Genomic DNA, 18,789 nt, shown 5'->3' with positions numbered 1-18,789 from the left:
TCAAGGTCGGTTGTGATTTATAAGTCACTATTGAAAGAATCTCAAGTTCATTTGCACCTTAATTTGTTTTGGTGATGCTTTAGGTGGTCATAAAGGAGCCCTATCACGTGCCGGCGTGCCAAGGACTCGGTAAGGGGTTTTTTTATTTTAATATTTTCCGAGTTCTAAATAGCTGAGTCTACGTTTTGTCTGTTCTCAGCAACCGCTGAACCAAAGCCATTGCCCGAACCAGAAAACACCATGGGGCCAAATGGACGACAATTTAGTGGGTTCCGTTTTTTATTGAGCCCTTTACTACGTCTTGTCGTGTCGTCCCAGTAAACCCGATTCTGCTTTTCCAGGTCAAATGTTCAATGACCAGTCGTTTGATGACGAGTTCCCCCCCGATGAAGGTCCTTACAACGAGTGTCGCGATGACTACGAGCCGACCGATTTCGACCGCTTTGTACCCGAGCCACGTTTCCAAGACTCTAATTCGGAGGAATTCGAGCCTTCCAACTTTGGACCCGTTTCACGCAAGGAACGTTTCCCAAACACCGACAGGGGTTCAAGACCATATCCGCGTAGGCCCAGCGACGATTTTGGCCCAAAAGATGGACGTGATCGTTTTAACGCCGGCCCAATGGTTCGCAACGAGTACCCAGGACCCCAGATCAAGATGCCTCCAAGCTTATTGGACAGGCCTCTGAAGAAACCATTTGACAGACCAAGCCCCACCAAATCACCGCAAACTACTGGTATCTGTGATCCAAATGAACTGTTTCAATACCTGGTAAGTGCGGGACTTCATGCCAATTCTGAGAATCAGTATTCAAAAATGATAATGGTGTTTTTGTTTTCAGGAGACCTTCCAGATAGAGAATGAGAGCGATGCTCAGTTGGTGCTGAAGGTGACCCAGAAGCTAACAGAGCAGCTGATGGAGTACAGACTTAAGACTGTAGCGCCAGAGGTAAGGAGCAACACTGGCGTAAATCCAATATGCAATCTAAATCCCGTCACATCTCCACAGGGTTCGAGTAGCTTCTCAAAGAGCTCAAACTTCTCGTCATCGCCATCTTCCAGTCTGCCAAGAAGCAGTGATAGATTCTCTCGAGCCTTACCTAAAGGTACACGACCAGTCGGAGTGAAGCTTTTCACCACACTTTATTCAACGTCAGAAAATAGAACTGTATTCAACATCAGATGTTAACTAACAAGATTTATCCTTCCGTCCGGTTTTATTTCAACCTCTACAGGTCAGCCTTGGTTCTCGGAGGGTTCCCGCAGATTCTAGAAGTGATGCAACATCAAGATGTTGGTCTTCACTGTGTGTCCATTTGGTGTGATTGTTTTGAAACAATTTTTGTTTTATTCCCAAAGTGGATACATTCTCTTTGTTGACTTATTTTGAACGCTTTTAAGAAAAACTCTACTTTAAAAAGATTTTCTAATTTTGTTAAGTGTTAAGAATGCAATAAAAAAAAAAACATGGGGGTGATCCAGTTCTCTTCTTGCTAGATTAAAATATACATGTGTCCATGGAAGCTGCTGTAGGGAATAGAAATAAAAAAATTGGCAATCATTCAGTACGAAAAAAGGTAGTATAAACAAGTTTTGGGGATTTCAACTGCAACATGGCCGTGCAAGAACCTTTGCCACGATCCCTTGAAATTATATCATCTGTTGTGACGCTACATTTGTCTGAGACCTTCCTTCAAAAATTTCCAGGCATGTTTAGAACCTTCAAGCACTTTCAGCATCCAAGTTCTTTTCCAACACCATTTTCGTGGGATGTCATTTTGTGAGGCCATCTCTGGCTCCTTTTCAGTTCCATCATCTCACCTCTGGTTATTGCTGACACCTTAATGGGGGCCGCGCTAACCAGCTTGCCATTGCAAGACATCACGTGTTCATAATTGGCCTTCTGGTTTAAAAATAAAAAAGCTGTGTCTGTTCTATGGCCGTTCTTGTCCAGTAGATGTTGTATATTGTATCTATTTTGGAGTTCATCACACTGAAACACTTGCTGTAAATCAGTCTTTGTTGTATATACCGGGAAATTGCAAACTTTGACAATATACTTGTCACGTGGAATGTACAGTCTGGGCTTTTTGGGATAATCATATTCTTCCTCCAATCCAACTTTGTGTTTCGCCGTGTCCGAGTCCTTCTCGGCCTTGTGGCAAGTGTTTTCACATTCTGACAATGCTAGGTTCCATATCATCTCCGTGGCTTTGCGTACTTCCACACAAATTGGGCCCATATACTGGTTGTTGAAATGTAAGGCATCAAAAGCATCTTGCATATCCTCAAACTTCACGAGGCACACGTGACGGTGCTCCAGCTTCATATTGACTACGACTTCTGCTACCTTCAGCCCTTCGAAGAAAGAACAAATATCCGCTTTTGTCGTTGAGGCCGGCAGTCCAAACAGCCTCACGTAACCTGGCCTGGATTTTTGCGGATCTGACATAATTATATTTCCGTCCTCTCGTCGGTCTTGTTCCCCTAAAATCTCTCGTTGCTTACTTGGGTAGGACTGAAGATTTTCTAGCACCGAACGGACGCCGAGAAGAAATCCTTTTTGGAAAATCTGTGGTTGATCACAATTCTCTATTTGGGGGGAGTGTGGCTTATCGGATGCATGTTGGAAATCACTGGGAACAATAGGTGACAATAGGTCAGGTAACACCTCTAACATCTGTGGGCACCCATTGGGGATGGGTATTGTTCTGGGACCACATGGCCTGTCTTGTATATGTGGTATCCTGGGATCACAAGATTTCTCAATGGTCTTTAGACACCCATTAGGAATTGGATCTAGGTGGATTTTATGATCACTTGGCTTGTCCGAAACATCTCCATTAGGCTCTTGTGGTGGTGAAATTGGGGTATAATATGCAGACGCAATTCTAGGATCACGTGAAGAAGTTTGCGCAAGGACCTTCACTTTCTCACGTGGTAGACAATGGGAAGTTAAATGCTTCTTCTTCTCATAGTATTTTAATTTATGTTCCAGTTCTGAAACACTACTCAGGCGTATATTCACCTTGGATCCTTTTAGAGAACGTCCACTATGGCGAACGGCGTGTCGTGCATCGCGTTCAGACTTGAAGGCTATGAATGCCTCGTGTTGTGGTCCTCCCAGGATCCAGATCCAAACTCCGCGGTCAGGTATGTGCAAACGAGGGAAAAAGTGCCGAATGTCCTCGGCGTTCGCTTTCTCATCGAGCCCCTTAAGCCTCACAATGCTGGTCATGTCCCCCCCAAGAAGCGTGCTCTGTAAAAGACAAAATATTTGAGTAAAAAACACGAGGAAGAAGGTTATAATTAATTTTGATTTGAGAAATACTGACCGTATTTACTTAAGGTGCGCGCGCATGGAGCTTCTTAAAGTCTGAAACTGAAACTGCGTCTTGCATGCCTCTGCTTCCAATACACATTCAATCCCGCCCAGTTTGCGCCTTTCCATTGTTGCACGGTGATTGGTCGAGCAACGTTTTACGTCACTATCAATGGCGTGAGGATGAACCATTTCATCCGGTGTAGGTACCTGGTCGAACCATGCTGTGCTTCTTTGAAGGAAATTACCGTATTGACCCGAATATAAGACGACCCTGATTATAAGACGACGCCCTCTTTTTCAAGACTCAAGTTTGAAAAAAGACTTTTTGAACACCACATTTAATTTTGATGCAGAAAATAATTACAGTACATCTAAAACAAATCCTTTGTATGTTAATTAGGAACTATTAAATGTTGTTTTGTGGGCGTGGTTCCTGGTTGTTGTCGTTGTTGCCCAGCGAGGGTGGTGAAATGACTTGTCTTGACTACACATCACCAACCATGCTAAGCAACAAAAACAACATCTTATTTTAGACACAGCCATGGACATTGAAGATGCCTTTTGGATAAAAGGTGAAACGTCTTCATCAAAAATCCAGATACCTCGATTCAAACCTTTGCCGATTGCCATGACATGGACAAATGGGAATCTACAAAAATAATAAGTTAGTTTCTTGTTTTCATCCATGCCTTTTTCAAGAATTTGTGTTTTTTTGGGCAGATGATCATCAGAAAAAGCTCACCACATACCGGAAATCGTGCAGTCTTCCTTTGTTGTTCTAACTGAACACTTTGACATCTCCATTTTCTGGGTCATCCTGGAAGGGGGATCCTCCCATCTGTGGTCTCTTCTCAAGATTTCTCATTTTTCCCACAGTAGGATTTTTTTGAGTTTTTCCTTGCCCTCCTGGGAGTTTAAGATCAGGGGATTTAGGGCTACATAAATAAACTTGACTTTCCGTTTTTAACCCTGACATGTCATCACTAGCAAACCTTGTGGCATCATTTTTTTTCCTCATCTCATCACAATAAAAATAAAGCCTTGTGATATAATTTCCTATTAATGCTGTCATAAACAAAGTTTTGTGATCTCACTTGTTCAAAAATTCATAATAATTTCCATTAAGTTATTCACTTTTTTAAATTCAACATCACATTAGCTGTCTTTTTTTTCAAATATTCATAAACAAACACACACTTGCTAATATTGAAGGAAAATCCAGAACACATTGTTTTTTTTAATCCTAATTCCGATAGATTTAAAAACTTTGTTTATCAATATTAAGTTTATTAATACTGATTATTATCCTGGTTGCGCTAACATAACATTCATTCAGCATCACAGCGCCATGTTGATACTGTATGATGTGGTGTCACTTTAATATGCGTACCTTTGAAGCCCATCATAATTTTAATATGATTCCGTGCATACGCATCAAATAGTGGACATTTGTCTATCACAAAATGGATGCGCCTTCCAACCCAAATGTCAGCATTTTATTCGAATCTGTGAGTCCGTGTTGTATATTTCATTCGTATGGGGCATAGTTACTCTCACTTCCCTTTTTTTTTTTTTTTTTATCTCTTGCAGACACAACGGAAGGATGTGGTGATTTACCAGGCCCATGTTATAGATGTGAGTAGGCCCCACACCCAAAAATGACACTCAAATCAATATGCCCAACTATTATGTATTAAGTTGTAAAAATATTCATAAAATGATCATTTATACTTTTTAATGTTAACTGTATCAGAGGGGAATAAAGTCTGCTTAGCTACTTAGCGACTTAGCATCGGGATTTTTTTTTCGCAGACTGCTTTGGGTGTGTTGGCTGGTTTGGTGATATTTTTGTCGCTGTTGAAGACAATCAGCTGGAAGAGGAGATCCGACTCAGTGACCATCGACTTGAAGGTAAAGCTCGTGTGACATCACAAATGATCATTTTCCAGTTGTTGATGTGAAACATAATGATAATGTTCTTTTTTTTCTTTTTTTTTTTTAGATTATATTAACCTTTGTGTTTTTCTACGCTGGAGATGTGGCCAATGTTTTTTTTCTCGTTACTTTAGCAACTGGACTCTGCTGGCTTATGCTTTCCAAGGTTGGATGGATGTTTGTTTGATATTGTTTTTAATTTGAGATTAATTATTCTTTTTTTTTAGGCCCAACAGCAAGTGGATATGGAACTGCCACTTCCTCATCAGGAAAAACATTTTGCCACATACATTATTTGCGCTTTTGTGCTCAAGGTGAGTCAGTTAATGCTTGATGATGATGTGCAGATGTTCATATTGGGGGTCAAAGGTCATGGGAATCAGTGTGGGGTTCCTGACCCGACCAGCAATACAAAATTGATCCTCTCGAAGAGATTTTTAATACACATTTTGATAATGATAAAAACTTTGTCCTTAAAGGCAATGCAGTTCCTCCACAAGCTGATCATGCAGTTATCTGTGGATGTTTTTTTCATTGACTGGGAGAAGCCTCGAACCACAGCCAGCCGGACGGTCACAGGTGGAAATCTTTTTGCTAGCATTTTTTTTTCTTAGGCTGCTCACTGTGTGCCCTGCTTTTGTCAGCCAGAGGTCAACAGAAACAGGATCTTACACCTGTTAGTATTTGGAGGACCTATTTTGTGGCCAATGAGTGGAACAAGATCCAGACCATCCGCAAGACCAGGCCGACCTTTCAGATCATGGCTGTGCTTTTCTTTATTGAAGTATGTCACACGCCACATGCACCTTTTGTCTGTTTTTGCTCATCGTTTTTTTAATGCCGTCTAGGTTTTGGGTTTCTCTGAATACACACTTAAGGAGCCCGGGACGCTTTTGAAGGCTTCCTCACAGATGGACGACGAACCTTCTTACAGCACAATTCTGCGCTATGGTCTGGCATCAACACTCTGGCTCTGCATTGGGTTTCTCCAGGTTTTCATTTGACTTTCCCATTTGAAAAAGTGAAAAATACAGGAGTAAATACTGTTGGAAAAAAAGTAAAATAAATAAATAATTAATTAAAATGTTATATGATTTTTTTTAAAATAAATTAAAATAAAGGAGTAAATACTGTTGAAAAAAAGGAAAATAAATAAATAACTAAAATGTTATATGATTTTTTTTAAAATAATATTTTTATTAATTTTTAGAAATTTACAGAAAAATCTATTTTACATGGGAAACAAATTGAATGATTCCAAAATTCCTGAATGTGTGCCATGTGAGTTTTGCTTTTTGAATTGAACAACTTTTGAATAATATCCAATCAATTAATTATTATAATCAATTCATCCCTCTATCTCCGCTCAGGTCACATTCACTGTCTTTTACGAGATTTGCGTAACTGACAAAATCCGTCGGTTTCCAGATCTCTGCTCAATCAGCAACGTAAGTTACAATTCATCTCTGTATCTGTTTACTTGGATTCGCTTAAGCGTGTTTTGTTTTTACAGATTTCAGTGTTGCTCTTACCGCAGCGATGTTATGGCTACTACATCCATGGACGTTCCGTGCACGGTCACGCTGACACCAACATGGAGGAAATGAGTCAAAATCTCAGGAGAGAAGCTGTATGTTTGCTTAGCGACCATTTTTATGCCTTTAGTGCTCAACTCACATTCCTATTGCGTCCATATTGTGAAGGAGTCACTGTGTGGCCAAAGAGGTCTTCTACCCAGCACGGACATGCAAACTTTCCAGGTGGCTCTTTCCACACGGTTACGCTCACAGTACGACAAGATTCGCGAATCCTTTGCCAGGGTTTGTACACGTCTCCCACGAAAAAAAAAATATATACAGCAATTCCTCACTGCATCTTCTACATCCAGAGATACGGACCAACACGGCTCATGGAAGCCCACTCAGCCAACCAGTGGGAGCAAAACATTCGGGCCTACCACACCATGAACAACTTCCTTGGATCAATCATCGATCATGTTCGTGGCACACAAATATAAATGCAATAAGTGCAATTATCATTTGTTCATCTCATGATGTTTTGGTCCTCTCAGGCCCACCCTGACATGGATTACTATGTGAGGGACAAACTGGCGTTGGAGCGTGTCCTGGGCATGGAGTTCCTCGAGCCAATTGAGAAGAGCATTTTTTATAATGGTAGCAATATTTATGTTTGTCGATATATGCATGGTCGAACTGGCCTTGCTTTTCCAGTACTTTTGGAGGAGACTGAATATCTTTGTCCTTGCAGATGAAGCCCACAGTTTCAACAATGTGCTTTTTCATGGACACGAAAGTACATTGCTGGTTTTTGATGCGTTGTTCTTCTGCGTTGCTGACCTTGCATGTCAGAACTTTGTACTCGCAGGACTGCTGACATACATCCAGCAAAAGGTGAGTATGGAATGTATGCGTGAAAAAGAACACTGGTGTTTAAATCAATGACTTCTATGCAGATATTCCGAAAGATTCAAATTCATTTTGGAAAGAAGAACCTTGCCTACAAGACGCAAGTGGATGAGCGATTTCTGATGTAATTTCCATGGAAAGTCTTCAATGTTGTTCATTTTATTTATTTTTTACATTCATAATAACTATAACATTTACAATATTAAAAAATAAGCACTGATGAACACTAAGAATTGTGTTTGTGGTTGTTCAGAGCAGACAAAGGTACGCCCTACTCCCAACCGCAAGACGGCGCTAGTGCTCCACAAGGCCCAATGCTAGCCGCAAACGAAAAAGACGCCGCAGCACACCATGGCGACAGGGACGCTACTTTTTATTATTAGCAGCTACAAATTTATTTTTACATTGTTTTTTGTGCATTTAAATCCCGTTTTATGCCAGCAGTATATAATTCCTTTTCAATCTCCGTCAGACTGCAATGTGGAAGAATACTTCGACATCTCCAGTTTGTCGTGTGTTAGCTGTGGTGAAAATCAACAACGCAGCGCAACTGGTTAGCCTCGCTTAAACACAAATGTTTCATTAATCTTGTTTCAAATACTGCAAATACTATTACACAGAGTTTAGGGGTAGTTAGCTGTCAGGAGAAGTCCTCACTTGGCTCCAGCTTACCTGTAACTGCTTACCTATAAAAATAAATGGTCACAATAACAATTTGTGACATTATTCATCTTAAATTATTAGTTCAAATCATCTTTTGTTTTCCAGGGCTGAGTTGCATTTGCCAAAATGGATTCCGAACAATCACGACTGACCTGACCTCCATTGCTTGTGAGGCCTGTCCAGAAGAAAAGCCTGTAAGTACTGTTCATTATATTATATTGATCACATAAACTTGTTTGTCTAAAGTTTTCTGGTTGGGCTCCAGGCAGTAACTCAAGATGGTTTTGGGTGCATTCGTTGCCCAGGTAGTACTACTGATGAGGGCCGGTGCCAGTGCCCTCCAAGACGTATCCTCGGTTAGTAAAATATCTGGGCAGGTGAAAAGTATTGCATTGTTTTTTTTACTCACTTATATATGTTTTTTTTTTCCAGTGGAGAGGGATGTCAGTGGAAATCTTTTAGATGAGGCCTCATGCGAGATGTGTAATGGAAATGGATCCGCTTTCTCAGTACCCAACAGCAATGGAGACAGGTTCATCATCTGACTCATAATAATTTTAATATGATTATTTGTCGTTAAATTAGCTGCCTATGTGTGTTGTCATTTAGGTGCGAGAGATGTCAGGCTTCCTTCATCAAAAGCTCCTGTGTGTGTAACCCTCCCTCTTTGCTGGTGAGCTCATGCAATTCCAGATATTTATTTTAAAATAAGCATATATTTTATATTTGTATTCTTTAATATATTTTTATCTTATTTCCAGGCAGGTGGGTTGTGTATCCCACCAGGAAGTCTTTCCACTAATGTCAATCCCAGTGTCAACTTTGCTCAGTTGGTAAGTACACATATCTTTGTTACCTCCACCAAGGAAACATTTGAATCATTTTTGCTTTTGTTTCTGTCCCACTTCTAGAAGTTCAGCATGGTGTCTGCCTGGTTCCTCAAGAATCTCTACTCATCCGCAGCAGCCTGCCTTGTAATTTGACACTTTCTCTAATTGCCCTGTATGAGCTTTCATGTCATTAAATGTTCTTATCAACAGAGCTTCTCCAACCTGACAGCATGCCAAGCCCTGGGCAACATGTGCGTGATGAACATGCACTCCTTCAGCGGCGTGAGCGTTGATGCCTGCGGGATCTTTAACAACGTCTTCAGATCACAGGCCGCTTTTAGCTCCACTCAAGACATCTCCTACTGGTGCTCAATTGCATAAATTATAAGGACGTGGCATTAGGTACATCTAAATACCACCAGTGTTAAACTTTTTTTTTTCCAGGAGACATAATCTACCATGGCTTTACTACGGCGATGAACCGGGATTGGCGAGTCGAGTGCTTCAGAGCGATCCCGTCCCGGTTAGCTTTGTTTTCAGAGGAAAAGACAAGGTAGATGATGAAATTAATTAAATTATAACGCTATGGGAAATAATCCGGTTCATTTTTTTGTTTGATAGAACACGGACATTAAGCTGCTCGCTGCCGTTTATAACGTCAGAGGCGAGTTCCTTCGATGGGAAACTATCGGAGGAGCTAATCTACAGGTAAGACCTGGCCTTGACCTCCCGCTTACATTATAAAATATTTTGATGTGATTCATTTTTCAAGACTCTCGAGTCAGATGCATTGATTCTAAAAATATATCTCCTTTAGATTTGTCCAGAAACACCCATCAAACGAATGTCAGCTTTCAGTTTTGGCACCGCCTACCAAGAAAACGTAAGTTAGCCGCAGTTCACGTCGCAGTCCACCTTGCTTTGATTGCACGACTTTGATTCCGTGTGTGTAGTGTGATCTTTCAATCGCAGACCTGCTCCGTGCTCATCCCGAGCCGCTTTTTTATGATGTCTTTCTGGACCTCGGTGGAGAGGAGACCAGAAAACTTCTCCCTTTACCCACATTGGTTCTGAACCAGCAATATAATGGAAAGTTCATCAACCAAGGTGGGATTTGTGGTTGTGAGCTCGTGTGTGTGATTTTGTGTCGCGAAACTTGTGTTTTTGCTCACCAATGCACAGAAAGCATGACCAACTGGTACCTATCACGGCGTATCTTTCTCATCGACGCGTTGAGCGGCCGAGAAAAAAACGCAAAGGATCTTCCTAAAGTCATCCGTGTCGCCAACACTGTGAAAATAAGGTGCACACTGAAGATGCAGTGGAAATAAATATTTGTGGTTTCTAAGCGCTCGGTGGATGTGCACAGGTTCAACTTAGTCCCGGGCACACAACAGGGTCAGGTGTTCCCCCCACTGATGACGGTGGAGTACAAAGATGTCCTGGTTGCTGACGTCGACACACAAACTGTGTCTGTGAGTCGCACACACCTTTTCAAAAGGCGAGGTTTTTGTGATGTAAAATGACACGAATGATAAATCATTTTAAAAAAGGGAACTAAACTGTTAAGATCTAGAACTCAATTGAATTTAAAAGAAAGTCTCTCCAAGAGAGATTAAAAAAAGACACAGCTGTAGATTCTTTGGTTGCACAAGTGTGCACACCCCCAGTGGGCTATTCTTGCTCTATTTTTCTTCTTTTTGTGAATTTAGATTCTTAGAAAAATACTCCGCAGTAAACAATACATAAGAAAGAAGAACATTTCTCTCTCCTCCTGCAGATGAGCTTTTCTGTGGAGTATGAGATGGATCAGAACGAGGCTCGCTTGAAGACAGATGTGAGTATGAAACCCAAAGTTATTTATTATTATTATTATTTTTCTCTTATCCATTTGTGTGTGTGTGGCACAGACTGCTCTGGGTGTGCTGGCTGGTCTGGCCGTGCTCTTGTCAGTCCTCAAAACAGTCAGCTGGAAGAGGAGGATCGCCTCACCCGTGGTGGACTTAAGGGTAAAGCATCATAAATCCGGACTCTCCTGTGGGAGTGTAAATCCTGACCCACCTCTTCCCTTTGATTTCAGACCATGCTGATGTTTTTCTTGTTTTACGCTGGAGATCTGGCCAATGTTTTCCTCGCCGTCACTGTGGGAACTGGACTTTACTGGCTCATCCTTTACAAGGTGCCTTTCATTTCATTCCACCTAAATAGTGCAATTTCTTTTTTAGCTTGATTTTTAAAAAATCGTTTTGTTTTAGGCCCAACAGAATGCCTCAGTCTTATTGCCGCTTTCTCATCAAGAGGAGCAGTTTGTGACCTACATCTCTTGCGCCTTTGCTCTCAAGGTGAGTCAGTTCAAATAGACCAAATGTTTACATGAGCATTATTCACTCTAAACGCTAGAGGGCGTCTTTCATCTCATATCATGTATTTTTCTGCTGTCCAGGCAGTGCAGTTCCTCCACAAGCTGATTGTGCAGTTATCTTTGGACGTCTTCTTCATTGACTGGGAAAGGCCACGCATTAAAGCAAACAGAAACGTGCCAGGTGTTAAAATTGTTGTCGCTCTTATACTTTTAGAGTGTCTCCATTTTTCTGCGTCTTCATTCTACATGCTTTTATTTCAGCCAACGGTCAGCAGAAACGTGATCCCTCTCCCGTCAGCATCTGGAGGACCTACTTTGTGGCCAACGAGTGGAACGAGATCCAGACCATCCGTAAAATTCGCCCAACTTTTCAGATCATGGCTGTGCTCTTCTTCCTTGAAGTACGTCTCACGTTTGAATTATTTTAATTGCCATTCCTGAGCTAATACTTGCATTGGTTTGTTTAGGTGTTAGGGTTCTCCAGCTTAGCACTGAGAGACCCCTGGCCAACTCTACAGCGCCCCCCACAGGTGTATACGCCTTCATACAGCCTGATTATGCGCTATGGACTGTCGGCAACACTCTGGCTCTGCATTGGACTTCTTCAGGTTGTCCTCCTCGCTTCTTATTGACCGTTTAATGTGGTGCTAACCTTTCGCTGAATTTTGTCGTGTATCTGTACAGGTGATTTTCTTCACGGTATTTTACGAGCATTTTGTGGAAGACAAAATTCGCCAGTTTGTGGATCTCTGCTCCATCAGTAATGTGAGTTACCTATTGTGCTACTGTCAATGTGTCCAAATGAATTTTTGAATCTGTTAAATTTCACTTGTGTGTTTTGTCTTGGCAGATTTCCGTGCTGCTTTTACCCCAGCGCTGTTTTGGCTACTACATCCATGGGCGATCTGTGCACGGCCACGCTGATACAAACATGGAAGAAATGAACAACAACCTGAGGAGAGAAGCCGTATGTCCACTTAGATATTTTCCACAATTTGCATCCGTCTTACGTGTGATCTTTCCCACGCGAAGGAGTCACTGTGTGGCCAAAGAGGTCTTCTTCCCAATACGGACATGCAGACTTTCCAAGTGGCCCTCTCCGGCCGCTTGCGCTCACATTACGACAGGATACGCGACTCCTTCACCATGGTTTGTGCCTGTCTCCATTCGGAATGTTGTCAAATACAATGCTTGTATTTTATCGTTTTGCTTTTTCATTCATTTGCAGCGACACGGACCATCGAGACTCATGGACTCGGCCTCATTCAACCAGTCAGACCAAAACATTCGGGCCTACCAAACCATGAACCACTTCTTGGGATCTGTCATAGATCATGTTAGTCACCCTTATAAATTGTTATTGTTTCTTCCATTTTATTCTCGTTTCTAGTCTAAACTGTTCCTTTTTTTTTTTAAATCGCTGTTTTATTTTCTTCAGGCTCACCCTGATATGGACTACATTGTGAGGGACAAACTGGCATTGGAGAGAGTCATGGGCATGGAGTTCCTTGAACCGAATGATAAGAGCATCTTTTATAATGGTATAATGTTTCGGCCGAAACATGTCAGGTCATGAAACCTAAATCATTTGTTTATGATAAAAGAACCAGTCAAATAATTAACAAGATAAACATAATACAATCATTTGGTGATCGGGAGGCCCCATTTCAACCCCTTACACTGAGTGCCAAGCAGGGAAGAAATGAGTACCGATTTTAGAGTCTTAGGTATGACCCGGCTGGGGGTTTGAACCCACAACCTCCCACTCTCAGGGCAGGCACTCAAACACAAGGCCACTGAGCTGGTGATGTTTTGTGATTTGATCATGATGTAGAGTTGCTGATGCTTGCTTGCATAGATAATGTCTGTTTGTCACCACAGATGAAGGTCACTCCTTTGCTGATGTACTCTTTTATGGAAATGAGGGCACTCTGCTGATTTTCGACACGCTGTTCTTCTGCGTCGTCGACCTCGCCTCTCAGAACTTTGTGCTTGCTGCCGTCCTTACGTACTTGCAGCAAATGGTCAGTATTTTGGGCAGATACAGAAAAATCAAATTTAAAGTTAGTGCCTCACCATTATAATCAAATATTTGTTTATTCCTAACAGATCTTTGAAAGGATTCGCAATTCGTTTGGAAGGAGGAACCTCGTCAACAAAACTTTGGTGGATGACAGATTTTTGATATGATCATTTAAAGTGGCCATGTTGTAAAACTGTAAATTATGTTAAGGGTTTGTTGTTTTTTACATATCTGTTCCCTGTTTTGTATATATTTTTCTTGTAAATGTATTTTTTTAGATTAAAATATTTTATATTAATTTTAATACACTGTGTTTTCCCTACTATTATTTCTTTTTTTTTTGTGTGTCTATAAGTGAGGGCAATCCTAAATATTCTTGCGATGTGCCCTGTCGATCTGATAAAAGTTTTATTTTGAAGCGTTTTATTTTGAAAGTCAGTTTTATTTGTCTGTATGACGTCACTGACGGGGCCCACAGCGCTCAGCCAATCAGCGTCCACTGTGCGGTGCGGCGCTGGTGGACGACGACGACATCGTTTTGTTTGCAGTGCTCGGACTCGAGCCATGAGCTTTAATAACTTTTTGATATTCACAAGTACAGGTGCGTAATATGCATGCAACATTATGCAGTTACATTAAATAAGAAATAATCAAGCCAAGTTGAATCATGCCCTTTATATTTTACTGTCGGAGTGGTGGGTGTAACCCTCATTACGTTTAGCATTTGGCATCTCTGCCCTGTGGTTAGGCGCATTTACAAGTTAATCGAGTACTTAACCTAGTTGGATTTTGCAATTATCAGACATTTAAATCTTTTGTGCAGTTGTTCTTGTGTTGTAAGTGCTGTTGTGTTTCTCCGACACCACCCTCGTCGCTAGCTGGGTGAGGCTTGTGATGTCAACAAATATGGCAACTTTGCCCCAGCCACTATGGTCAACATGACTCCCTTTCGTGTTGTGTTTACGGACCCCCCGTAAAGATGATTATTTCTGCAGCATCTGCATACTTAAACATACCTTGAATTATGTAACATGGAAGTCTGATCCAAAGCAAACACCAACCCACCAACTTAAGACTGCAGAGAAAATTCTCACCATCCAAACGTCAAGCTATTTTGAGCAGGTCTGCTGACCCATACTTGCTTGCAACCTTAAGCCATAAAGTATTAAGTTACTGTGTGTCAGTGCTTGTCTCGTGTTTTGTTTATATAGTGTAATAAAACTTCAAATACTGTGATGGGGTTGGAGCCTAATGAGAACAAACACAGAAGAAACAGTTTTGTGGTTTTCTAACATTTGGACTTCCACGTCTGCAGTGCTCCATCTGCTATGCCTGTGATGTCACAGCTGTTGAAGAGATTGCCTCGGGCAAAGGTCTTGTCCTCCAGTCTGTTACCATGCCAGCACCGCCGGCCCCAGTTGGGCTCCTCCGCTCCTCGACGTCCTTCTCACATGAGTCACACTCCCTCAAGATGTCACCAGACCACCTCCGCACTTCACAGCTACGTCCTCACTCCACCTCAAGTCAACTCCATCCTCAAAGCCAACGAGTACAGCTTCAAGGTCGGCTGGAAAACACTTTCCCCTTATCTCCGTGTGAAATAATTGCTGTAATTTGCTTGTAGGTTCCTGAGTTTGATGGCAAGAACTTGTCATCCGTGATGGGCTTTGACAGCAATCAGCTACCTGCAAACGCTCCCATAGAAGACCGCCGCAGTGCAGCGACATGCCTGCAGACGAGAGGAATGTTGCTGGGCGTGTTTGATGGCCACGCTGGATGTGCTTGTGCACAGGTGCAACTACAGATTAACACATTCCAATAGATGTACTCCAGCAGCTTCCTCTTGCTTTTATTATTGTAGCCAGCAATTGTGTGGTCTTACATTGCTCTCCACCAGGCGCTCAGCGAGAGGCTCTTCTACTACATCGCCGTGTCCCTACTGCCGCACGACACGCTGTGCGAGCTGGAAGCGGCGGTGGAGGCGGGCCGGGCGCTCAGTCCCATCCTGCAGTGGCAAAAGCACCCCAACGATTATTTCAGCAGGGAGGCTCAGACGCTCTACTTCAACAGCCTCCGTACATACTGGCAGGAGCTCATCGATCTCACCAAGTAAGACGTGCGGGAAAAATGTTACGATGGGCAAAACGTTAGGTAGACTAATCCTGCACCATTTTTTTTTTCCTGCTCTCAGCCCAGGGGATGTCCCCGACACCAGAGAGGCTCTGATGAACGCCTTCAAGAGGCTGGACAATGATATTTCTCTGGAGGCTCAGGTGAGGCATACTACATTTATTTTTATCGACATGTTTTCAAATTTTTAAAATATGGTCTGGTCTGCCAGGTTGGAGATCCAAATGCTTTCCTGCACTACTGGGTTCTGAGAGTGGCCTTCTCTGGAGCGACGGCATGCGTGGCTCACGTGGATGGAGCAGACCTGTACGAATAAGAACAAATGTCAAAACTGTAACCACCAGATATAATTGAGACATAAAATACAAGCTAAACGCAATTTTTACGATGTGACATACGTAATAAAGCTCTCTCGTCCTAAAGGTATATAGCCAATGCCGGAGATGCTCGGGCGGTGCTTGGCGTGCAGGAGGAGGACGGTTCCTTTACCGCTCACACGCTCTCTAATGACCACTGTGCCCAGAACGAAGACGAGGTGGCTCGGATTCGTGCGGAACACCCGCCCTCAGAGAGGAAGACGGTGATACGACAGGTACAACTCCTCCTCCAATTTGTTGCTCATTGTGTTAACCAACACACACACGCACGCTCAGGACCGTTTGCTGGGCTTGCTCATGCCCTTCCGAGCGTTTGGTGACGTGAAGTTCAAGTGGGGCATCGAGCTCCAGAAACGAGTTCTGGAATCGGGGCCCGATCAGCTGCACGAAAACGAGCACACCAAGTTCATACCGCCCAACTACCACACGCCGCCGTACCTGACGGCCGAGCCCGAGATCACCTACCACCGGCTCAGACCGCAGGATCGCTTCCTGGTGAGTTAAGTGGTGACTTCCACTCCATCTAGTACATCACCAAAGCATCCTAAACTTGTCCCACCAACTTGTTTTGAAAAGTCTGCTTGTCACATGCCACTCCAGTCCTGTAGGTGGTGCTAATGCACTTCACAAAATAGTCGTTTTTTGGGACGGCATTAGTCTACATGTACCTTAATTGTAACACTGCAGGTGATCGGTTCTGACGGACTTTGGGAGACTCTCCACAGACAGGAAGTGGTGCGCATCGTCGGCGAGTACTTAACCGGCGTGCACCAGCAGCAGCCGCTCACAGTGGGGGGCTACCAGGTCACCCTGGGACAGATGCAAGGGCTTCTGGAGGAACGCAAGGCTCGCACGTCGTCGGCCTTCGAGGACCAGAACGCCGCCACCTACCTGATGCGGCACGCCGTGGGCAACAACGAGTTCGGCACCGTCGACCACGAGAGGCTCTCCAAGATGCTGTCGCTGCCCGAGGAGCTGGCTCGTATGTACCGCGATGACATCACCATCATCGTCTCTCAGTTCAACCCTCACGTGATCGGAGCGCACCGGCAGGAAGAGTAAACACGCACACTCTTGTATCTGACTTTACAAATATTTATGAGGACAGAAGCATGCTTGTACACAAGAAAACGTGACTTTTTTGTAGTTGCAGATTGTATTTTTGTGTATCATTGTGCGATACAGTCTCACACACTTTATTCTGTGTTCAGTAACACTGTTACAATTTTATTTTGTGCCGCAAGCTGAAAATATTCCCTTCAAGGGGGTGGATTCCAAAGAACAGAAATGACTAAAAAGAATAGGGATGTACTGACAATCTAAAATTTTGGTCAAAACTAAAAATTTGGAACCCGAGGCTGAAAACGGAAAGATACTTTAAAATCCTAAGAGTATGTCATCTGTGTAAGTGTTTGTGTTTTTTTAAAATTCCACAGATGATTGATCTTATCAAGATCTTTATAAAGAACTCCAATCACTTTGTAAAATATTTATACATTGAATAATCTGGTTAAGTAATTTACTAATGTAAATTAATTTAAATGTAAAATACAGCAAAGAGGTTTCGTCATTGCTTTCATGGCGAATCCTGCACATTTTACAACACTCTATTTCATTCTCCTCCTATTTTATTATTTTTCCAAAAGGCTGATTTGAGGGAGCCTTTGTTATTTTTTTTTTTAAAGGGGTGTTTAGTGCCGGAGAGTTTGCTAGCACTTTACTTCTTACTGTTTGTGTAACTACACTCCAGTTCTGCAATAAGCACAACCATGTTACTTCATATTTAAGCTGCAATATCAACAATTCTTTAAAGTATTTATTCCACGTTACATTACAAGCATATATCTTATTTTCGGTGTATGTAAAAATTGTTATCTAATCGGTTTCTATTTTGTATATGGCATAATAAACTGTTAAAGCTTTCTGTGTATTTCTGTAAGGTTCCAAATATACCCACAATTCAAAATGTATCATATTCTGTAGTGCATATTTCAATAATTTGTGCCAACTCTTTGAAAAGGGTGCCACACCTAACGTGAAGTCATAATTTTTGTATTTGAAAGCATTTGTGGCTTTATAGGCAAAAAGTAGGTCACGACTGTTCCTCATGTATCTCAATGGGTGGAGATAAAAAGACTCACCTCATTAATTTATGGGGATCATCTTTCTATTATAAAAAAATAGAATATTTTCCATAAATGTGTGCGTACAATAGGTTTTGTAAATTCTCACATTTGTCATTCTTACAAGGCCACAATAGGCAAAGTGTGACATATAATTTGTAAGAGAAAAAAAAAATCCAACTACATTCTCCTGAAAGCAGTCTTCCATGGTAACATTTTAGTATAAACAGTTTTCATTAAAGTCTGACAATAATTCTTGTGGGAGCGTGCGCATTGATCAAGACGAGGCTACATTTTATTGTTTGCATGTCTGTGTAACCATAGAAACTCAATAATTAAAATGAGGTCAGTCGGTCATAAATCCTTTTAGTTTGCTTTTAAAAAGGAGGTCATGTAAGCGTGAAGGACATCATTTCGTTCTTTGTTAAACACTTTGCCATGTGTGTGGGCAGAATAAACTCATCACCTGGAAATATATTATTTTTCTTTTCTATTTATTTAGCCATCTTATGCAATAAATCTAAAACAAAACTTACTATGCAGTTTTACCATACATTTTTCTATAAAAAAAAACACCACAAAATGTGCCGTCTT

At 42.0% G+C, this 18,789-nt stretch overlaps 4 protein-coding genes across 5 annotated transcripts; 3 read left to right on the top strand and 1 right to left on the bottom strand.

Moving 5' to 3' along the window:
• Positions 1 to 1,125: 1,125 nt before the first annotated feature.
• rbm12ba (RNA binding motif protein 12Ba) lies at positions 1,126 to 4,306 on the bottom strand. Its single transcript, XM_049730965.1, has 3 exons — positions 4,076 to 4,306; positions 3,337 to 3,975; positions 1,126 to 3,260 (listed from the first exon to the last, which is right to left on the bottom strand). Exon 3 carries the CDS (start codon positions 3,237 to 3,239, stop codon positions 1,734 to 1,736), a length of 1,506 nt encoding a protein of 501 aa, XP_049586922.1. The 5' UTR covers positions 3,240 to 3,260; positions 3,337 to 3,975; positions 4,076 to 4,306; the 3' UTR covers positions 1,126 to 1,733.
• A 536-nt stretch (positions 4,307 to 4,842) lies between these two features.
• LOC125975395 (meckelin-like) lies at positions 4,843 to 7,920 on the top strand. The gene is made up of 14 exons (XM_049730964.1): positions 4,843 to 4,961; positions 5,139 to 5,237; positions 5,329 to 5,427; positions 5,489 to 5,575; positions 5,741 to 5,840; positions 5,906 to 6,045; positions 6,110 to 6,253; positions 6,632 to 6,709; positions 6,775 to 6,891; positions 6,965 to 7,081; positions 7,150 to 7,257; positions 7,333 to 7,435; positions 7,530 to 7,672; positions 7,735 to 7,920. Exons 1-14 carry the CDS (start codon positions 4,863 to 4,865, stop codon positions 7,813 to 7,815), a joined length of 1,515 nt encoding a protein of 504 aa, XP_049586921.1. The 5' UTR covers positions 4,843 to 4,862; the 3' UTR covers positions 7,816 to 7,920.
• Positions 7,735 to 13,869, top strand: LOC125975349 (meckelin). 2 transcript variants are annotated; one of them, XM_049730802.1, is made up of 29 exons: positions 7,735 to 7,811; positions 7,941 to 8,240; positions 8,456 to 8,544; positions 8,616 to 8,706; positions 8,783 to 8,882; positions 8,960 to 9,023; positions 9,112 to 9,183; positions 9,262 to 9,324; positions 9,391 to 9,545; positions 9,625 to 9,733; positions 9,802 to 9,888; positions 9,998 to 10,063; positions 10,134 to 10,287; positions 10,363 to 10,483; positions 10,550 to 10,655; positions 10,961 to 11,017; positions 11,091 to 11,189; positions 11,261 to 11,359; positions 11,436 to 11,522; positions 11,624 to 11,723; positions 11,804 to 11,943; positions 12,010 to 12,150; positions 12,227 to 12,307; positions 12,393 to 12,509; positions 12,575 to 12,691; positions 12,771 to 12,878; positions 12,981 to 13,083; positions 13,424 to 13,566; positions 13,652 to 13,869. In XM_049730802.1, the coding sequence occupies exons 2-29, from the start codon at positions 8,039 to 8,041 to the stop codon at positions 13,730 to 13,732; spliced, it is 2,952 nt and encodes a 983-aa protein (XP_049586759.1). In that variant the 5' UTR covers positions 7,735 to 7,811; positions 7,941 to 8,038; the 3' UTR covers positions 13,733 to 13,869. The 2 variants fall into 2 exon arrangements, with proteins under 2 accessions (XP_049586759.1, XP_049586758.1); XM_049730801.1 differs by having other exon boundaries at positions 10,134 to 10,483.
• A 171-nt stretch (positions 13,870 to 14,040) lies between these two features.
• pdp1 (pyruvate dehydrogenase phosphatase catalytic subunit 1) lies at positions 14,041 to 17,994 on the top strand. Its single transcript, XM_049730959.2, has 9 exons — positions 14,041 to 14,166; positions 14,881 to 15,127; positions 15,190 to 15,357; positions 15,463 to 15,674; positions 15,757 to 15,838; positions 15,907 to 16,001; positions 16,119 to 16,287; positions 16,349 to 16,567; positions 16,760 to 17,994. Exons 2-9 carry the CDS (start codon positions 14,894 to 14,896, stop codon positions 17,132 to 17,134), a joined length of 1,554 nt encoding a protein of 517 aa, XP_049586916.1. The 5' UTR covers positions 14,041 to 14,166; positions 14,881 to 14,893; the 3' UTR covers positions 17,135 to 17,994.
• Positions 17,995 to 18,789: the final 795 nt, after the last annotated feature.

Source organism: Syngnathus scovelli, chromosome 9 (assembly GCF_024217435.2).
Source record: "Syngnathus scovelli strain Florida chromosome 9, RoL_Ssco_1.2, whole genome shotgun sequence".
Lineage (NCBI taxonomy): Eukaryota > Metazoa > Chordata > Actinopteri > Syngnathiformes > Syngnathidae > Syngnathus > Syngnathus scovelli.
The sequence above is the reverse complement of the archived record's forward strand: the minus strand, read 5'-3'. Positions and strand labels throughout refer to the sequence as shown.

What these genes read in the sequence shown, in the direction of transcription:
- pdp1 (XM_049730959.2), top strand. Translation starts at nt 14,894, where the DNA reads ATGCCTGTGATGTCACAGCTGTTGAAGAGATTGCCTCGGGCAAAGGTC. An exon ending in ATATTTCTCTGGAGGCTCAG is followed by an intron (nt 15,839 to 15,906) that starts GTGAGGCATACT and finishes CTGGTCTGCCAG; the next exon opens with GTTGGAGATCCAAATGCTTT. An exon ending in CACGTGGATGGAGCAGACCT is followed by an intron (nt 16,002 to 16,118) that starts GTACGAATAAGA and finishes CTCGTCCTAAAG; the next exon opens with GTATATAGCCAATGCCGGAG.
- rbm12ba (XM_049730965.1), bottom strand. Translation starts at nt 3,239, where the DNA reads ATGACCAGCATTGTGAGGCTTAAGGGGCTCGATGAGAAAGCGAACGCC.
- LOC125975395 (XM_049730964.1), top strand. Translation starts at nt 4,863, where the DNA reads ATGGGGCATAGTTACTCTCACTTCCCTTTTTTTTTTTTTTTTTATCTC. An exon ending in CAGTGACCATCGACTTGAAG is followed by an intron (nt 5,238 to 5,328) that starts GTAAAGCTCGTG and finishes TTTTTTTTTTAG; the next exon opens with ATTATATTAACCTTTGTGTT. An exon ending in CTGTGCTTTTCTTTATTGAA is followed by an intron (nt 6,046 to 6,109) that starts GTATGTCACACG and finishes AATGCCGTCTAG; the next exon opens with GTTTTGGGTTTCTCTGAATA.
- LOC125975349 (XM_049730801.1), top strand. Translation starts at nt 8,039, where the DNA reads ATGGCGACAGGGACGCTACTTTTTATTATTAGCAGCTACAAATTTATT. An exon ending in GTGTCAACTTTGCTCAGTTG is followed by an intron (nt 9,184 to 9,261) that starts GTAAGTACACAT and finishes TCCCACTTCTAG; the next exon opens with AAGTTCAGCATGGTGTCTGC. An exon ending in TGGGATCTGTCATAGATCAT is followed by an intron (nt 12,879 to 12,980) that starts GTTAGTCACCCT and finishes TATTTTCTTCAG; the next exon opens with GCTCACCCTGATATGGACTA.